General features: G+C 34.6%; 1 protein-coding gene across 1 annotated transcript; it reads left to right on the plus strand.

Moving 5' to 3' along the window:
• The first annotated feature begins 577 nt into the window (after positions 1-577).
• Positions 578-6,019, plus strand: LOC308691665 (uncharacterized protein). Its single transcript, XM_081367146.1, has 9 exons — positions 578-969; positions 3,290-3,416; positions 3,509-3,669; positions 3,805-3,950; positions 4,053-4,209; positions 4,299-4,392; positions 4,503-4,569; positions 4,668-4,753; positions 4,846-6,019. The coding sequence occupies exons 1-9, from the start codon at positions 906-908 to the stop codon at positions 5,693-5,695; spliced, it is 1,752 nt and encodes a 583-aa protein (XP_081223272.1). The 5' UTR covers positions 578-905; the 3' UTR covers positions 5,696-6,019.
• The last annotated feature ends 458 nt before the right edge of the window (positions 6,020-6,477 follow it).

Raw genomic sequence — 6,477 nt, forward strand, 5'->3', positions numbered from 1 at the left:
ACTCTTGCCAAGCTCTTATTTCTGAGAGATGCACACATAGACGGATTTGCGCTCGTTTCATTTTTACTCTCACTCATTCACTTCACTCATTATTGCATAGGGATTTTAGATAAGGTATTTGGCTTCAGGAACACCCCTAATCTACTCCAGTAAAAAAAAAAATTGGAGGATGACCCACCCGCATTTTTTTTGTTGTTGTTGTTGTTGTTGTTGTTGTTGTTGTTGTTGCTTCCGTCGCCCATGCCAGATGCAATGATTGAATGAACATTTTATGGTCCTACAGCTTACTGATCGGATATGATGAGACTTTCAACCACCATAACAAAAAAAAAAAATCTGTAGAGAATCACCTACTGCACCTTTAACCATGGTAGATGTAAAACTGTGGTAGCCTATACAAATGGTAGGCCTAATTAATCCGCCAATAAACCATTACATTTCTACTATATTTAGCACACTTTTATTTATTCATCTGCTTAGTTACTAAACAGGTAAAGCAGTGAGTTTACTACCTGTTTAACTAACTGCCTACTAGGAGCGAAATAGACCTATAAACTAAAAGCGGGCGGAGCCCCTAGAGGCGAAAGTCTTGTCAGTGAGTCACCTGAGGAAGAGTGAAAGCATTGCGTGTTCAGTAAAGCTCAGGCCGCCATCTAGACAAAATCCATGATGCAATTGCGATTATGAAAGTTTATGGAAAACTATATCATGCGTAGGATTTCTGCTAATTGTATGTGTTCGTGAGTGAAACCGTGTTAGTCTACTAAATAGTTTACTTTGCAACGGGGCAACAGACTGTGAGATATACGGTATTAAAGCGTAAGAGATCGGTTTTTGCTTTTCTTTTTTTTTTATCTCGCAAGACTCGACATGTATGAGAAGATAATTGTGTTAAGACGGACACAATGTTTACTTCAGTTCTTCTGAGTCAGATCGTCCTCACACTGCTCTGCCAGACACTTTGTTATGGTAAGCTTTTCATTTTTGTACAGAATTAGTTTGTAAAGCAGTCTAATTCTAAAACTTATGTTCTTGTAAAGTTATCTTTGTGAGAACCAGTTTGTTAGACCATCGAGGTGATGACAAAGTGAGTCGTTTGTCCGACTCCTCACTTCCTTACAGGCATTTAAAGGGCTGTTTGATATGAAGGACTAAAAATGACAGAACGAAAAATAAATAAATAAATAAATAAATAAAAGTAGAAATAAATAAATAAATGCAGAAATAATAGTAAAAATAAATACATTTTGGTAATATAAATGGCTATTTCTGTATTTTTACATGTATTTATTTATTTATTTATGCATTTCTATATGTATTTATTTATGTATTTATACATTTATTTATATATTTATGTATTTATATATTTATTTATTTATATATTTATATATGTATTTATTTATAGATTTATTTATTCCTACATTTATTTATTTCTGAATTTCAACATTTCTACATTTATTTATTTCTGTATTTCCACATTTCTACATTTATTTATTTCTGTATTTCCACATTTCTACATTTATTTTTCCCTGCGCTTGTATGCTAATTGACCAATGCTAAGCCACGCCCCCAAACGCGATGAGCCAATCACAGTACGCATAGCTAACCCAATACACTTGGACATTCTCTGCTTCCTCGTCCATTGCAATGCATTGCGGTTATCAGTTTTCATTCGTTTTTATGTTTTTTCTTGTCATTTTAGCTTTTAAACAGTGTGTGTGTGTGTGTGATTTGGGTTGGGTGACAGTTGTAGGTTACAGTTTGACAAGAGTTTACAGTTTGACAAAAGCACAATGTTGTGTTTTACACAAATATAAGTAGGCTAAACACTTTGCAGTTTTAATTATGTCCTGTATGAACAAAATGGAGTATGTTTTTATGTTTCCACTGTTCGATCGCGCCCCGGCGCCCGCTCTCTGACACACACACACACACACACACACACACATCCAGCATGCAATCTTGACATCGCAGCCTGTTCTTCTGCGCTCCCACCAAACGCGAATAGAGCGTCAAATTCGCGCGTATCCGCGTCTAGTTCGACGCTTGAACATTTTGAATCCAAAGCGAATAGGACGCGCGTATAAAGCGAGCGTTTGAAGCGAAATAGCACCAAACTATAACGTTTACACTGTGAACTGTAAATCTTTGTTCTGGAGCTGAAGCTTATCGACCTTCTCAACAATAAAATTAATATTACCCTCCAATGCATATTTAAGGCCCTTTTGGTGACATTGAGATGATATATAATCTTTCTGTCTCTAAAAAATCATCAATTGCCTCCTGTGAAATGTCTCCTACTGTGACAGCTGCCATAGCGCCTGTTACCGAATATTGACTGAGTGAGTGGAGGGGGCGTGGTTAGCCATTGGTCAATTAGCATACATGCGCAGGGAAAAATAAATGTAGAAATGTGGAAATACAGAAATAAATAAATGTAGAAATGTGGAAATACAGAAATAAATAAATGTAGAAATGTGGAAATACAGAAATAAATAAATGTAGAAATGTGGAAATACAGAAATAAATAAATGTAGGAATAAATAAATGTATAAATAAATACATATATAAATATATAAATAAATAAATATATAAATACATAAATATATAAATAAATCTATAAATACATATAGAAATGCATAAATAAATAAATAAATACATGTAAAAATACAGAAATAGCCATTTATATTACCAAAATGTATTTATTTTTACTATTATTTCTGCATTTATTTATTTATTTCTACTTTTATTTATTTATTTATTTTTCGTTCTGTCATTTTTAGTCCTTCATAGTTTGAGGGATTAGACGTGGGGCTAGTTGCAAACGTAGCCATTATGTTAAGACTGTGTCTTAATGTGTTGTTAAGACTAGTATGACCAAGCAGTTAGTTAGGGATAGCCTAATCATTTTAGGTATCAAATTAGACTAATCTACTTTTTTTTTATGTAGGCTAACTGACATAAACAGTTATATTGGCTTAAAGAAACAAAAATGTAATGACTAACTTGTAAGACTTCTCTTAGCAGTTTATGCAACGGTCCTAGGGTTAGGCCTAAGGTTAGAATGAGTTTAAGCACTTAGTTTTGATGGTTAGGGTTAAGGGGCTTGGGATTGGGTTAGCCTATTTGATTGTCCTCACAAAGCATAAAACGTTTGTGTTTGTTAGTCACTATCACAATTGTGTCAAATCTATAGCTAGGCCTATATAGGCTACACTGTAATTTTTCTCTCCTCAGAATCATTTGGCACATTAATCTTTTTTATTTTCAATATCTAAAATCTCTGTAGAACCCACAGAGAAGGACTTGAAGTGTTTCAATGACTATGAGACAGAAATGAAGTGCAGTTTCTGGTTTGACGGACTCATAAGTTGCTCTGGATACAAACTCAACATCGCACAGACTGTAGTAGATACGTATGTATTTGTTCAATTCCTCTGTAACTATAACTAAAATTATTTACTGTTCATTTAGCAATCAACTGACACTATTAACTCTTATATTACAGGTTAAAAAAATATACATGCATCTTTGAGAGAAATCATCTCAGTGCCAACTGTGAATGCAAAATTGAAGTCCAAGGGTTTGTTTCAAAAGAGAATATCTTTACTACACTTCTGAACGGACCAAATGTTTTATTAAGCAAAACATTTGTGACAATGGACTTCAGTGAGTATATTTGTTGTCTATATGTTCTTGTTAGGCTTTTTCCATTACTTTTAAATATTCTGAAATTAAAAAGAAAAAGGTGTTATCTGGCCTTATCTGACACATTTACAAATATGTGATTTCCATTTTCTGCAGTCAAACCAAAAACTCCAGTCTTATCAGTGCGGAAGACTGAAAATGGAAATTTTTATGTAACTTGGGATGACAAGTATGGGAATGGAAGTTTTGCAGAAAGTTTGGAAATACATCTGACCTATAGGACTGAAGGAGGAGTTGAAACTGTAAGGAAGATGATATATAGATGATATTAAATTAATTCATGCATATTCATATATAGATGTATCATAAAGAAATAAAATAAAATAAACACTTTGTCCATACAGATTTCCCAGAATGTGTCAAACTCCCTGGGATTCTTTGAGATTGTGGGCATAAATCTCCAGCCAAACACCAACTACATTCTGACAGCAAGAATGAGCACAGACTATAATGAACGCAAGATATTGAGTGACCAGAGCGCACCGGTTGAGTTCACCAGCTGTAAGTCAATGTGTTTTGTTCTCAGAGTTATTACTGCGTGTGTTTTAATGCTCTTTAATAATCCTGATCAATCTATATGTGCTCCACAGCCTCATCTCCAAATGAATTACTCAGAACGATGGTTCCGCCTCTGTGTGTTGTTTTAATCATCATCATTTGTACTATCTTCATCTGTGTTTTGAGGTGAGATCTCCGTTTTGTGTCTCGCCATCATTCTACATTTTGCATTTTTGCTATTCCTTTGTGCATCCTTGACAAATTTAGTTCTGACACACTTTACTTCCTCGTTACAGGATGAAGATGAATTGGTGGGACAAGATCTCCAAGCCAAAAATAAATGCCAATCTTGGAGAAGAGAAGGTTGGAGAAATATATGCAATTTGTTTGGTTAACTATTTATAGTTTTCTATATGCTCAACCCCTTGTTTTATTTTATTTTTTTCATTCTTGTTTAATAGGGTCATATTTTGCCTCCTTCCATTATGAACTTCTCCTCAATCCATGTAGAGATTCCAAAACTGGACTTTAAGGAGGAAAAGAACTTGTAAGTTTTCCCAAAAACTTCAGAAACACATGACAGACTAGCATCGCTCTAATTCTGATTAATAATGCCTCAACATGTTTGTCTCTCTACAGGATCTCTGCTTTATCATTTGATACAAACAATGAGAATAGTTCCCACAGTGTTGAGTCAGCGGCAGACGGTTATGGCCAGGCTGGTTTTGATTCTGGTAATGACAACGAGAATTGCAGTCTGATCAACATCTCATCACGTGTCGATCATGCCCTGGAGGAAGATTTAAAACTCTTTAACAACACACCCATCAATCAGCAAGTCAAGAGTGATGATACCAGTTCCTCAAGAGAACACAACCGTGCAAACCGAGATTCGGGCAACTGCTCTGGCTCATCGGTTTTCAGCAACATGTCGTATTTGAGATCGGCCAATGATGATGATTCTTCCTTCCTGGGTCACAAGTGCTGGGATCATTCCTGTCAATCTGACAAAAGGGACATTTTTAGCTTTGAAAACTCTATGATTGCTGATATCAGCAAGAGCCAGTGTAACGTTCCCACTAATGATGCTTTGGAAGACGGATATCAGCCCTTCAACGGTGTTGTGAAACAGGGAAATGATGCGGATGTTTGTTTGAACCTTTCAAATGATGTTGATTCTGATGAAAAGTTCATTTTGAAAAATCTCATCACTAGTAAAAATCCACTTCATCCTTCTCTGTTTGTTCATGATGGCAGCGTCACACCAAGTGATGGTGGGTATCAGGCTTTTGAAGGCTTAACAAAGAGCACAGAAGGACAGTGGAGCACGAGCATCAGAACTGAACAAGCGCTTAATGAATGTGGAGCGCTGAAATTCCCCCACAGCACCGGCCAAGATCCTACATCATCAGAGCAGCAAAGTTTGTGGCCACCTTCTTTGCATTTTCCACCCATTATTGAAATAGACACTTCATATCAGTCTTTTTAGCTGCGCTGTGCATAACTAAAACATTTTATATTTGATGTAATTTGTAGTTGTTTCACATGAATCACCCATGAAACTGACCAGTAATAACTATCTTCAATTTACAATTCTTTGTTTAGACTCCAAAACGTTGAATTCAAGTTAAACTTTAAACAATAAGAGGTTGCACAGTGTCTCAAGTGCTTGAAGAGGTTATGTATTACCATTTTGAATGATTTTATTGTTTGACGCACAATGTCTTTGACATTAGCAAATGTTAATTAATGTACATTTTAAACGCAATATATTATTATTGCCATTTGTCTATAAAAAGAAATTGTATTTTTCCATTGTTTTATTTTTGCTACAAAAACAAAAATATAAAGTACATATTACATTTAGGTGTGGATTACACTTTAATCTGTCATTGATAATGATTACTTTTAACCAGCAACCCAGGTGCATCAAAACTTCAGAAAATGAAAGAAAAAAGAAGTATTGGACATAACTAAAATAACTAATTGTACCTACTTTTTTTTTTTTTTTTCAAAAAGTGAAAGGCTTCATCTTCACAATACTTTTTCTCAGGCAGAGTTTATTAACATAAGTCTCAATTCATAATAATGATGTGAGATTCAGTGGTGTAGTAATAATTACTAAATTGTGAGTACGGTACTGAAACTAAAATGTTGACACAAATAATAAAGACTTATAGGTAATATAAATACACTACAACCTAATGGTCAGTGAATATGTCCAAGTAAATAGAAAGAAATAAACACACATGAACATATTTAGTTTTTCTT

Source organism: Scardinius erythrophthalmus (genome assembly GCF_964197995.2).
Source record: "Scardinius erythrophthalmus genome assembly, chromosome: 1".
Lineage (NCBI taxonomy): Eukaryota > Metazoa > Chordata > Actinopteri > Cypriniformes > Leuciscidae > Scardinius > Scardinius erythrophthalmus.

Coding starts and splice junctions, on each gene's coding strand:
- LOC308691665 (XM_081367146.1), top strand. CDS start 906: ATGTTTACTTCAGTTCTTCTGAGTCAGATCGTCCTCACACTGCTCTGC. Junction 3,670..3,804: donor ATTTGTGACAATGGACTTCA/GTGAGTATATTT, acceptor CATTTTCTGCAG/TCAAACCAAAAACTCCAGTC. Junction 4,210..4,298: donor ACCGGTTGAGTTCACCAGCT/GTAAGTCAATGT, acceptor TGTGCTCCACAG/CCTCATCTCCAAATGAATTA.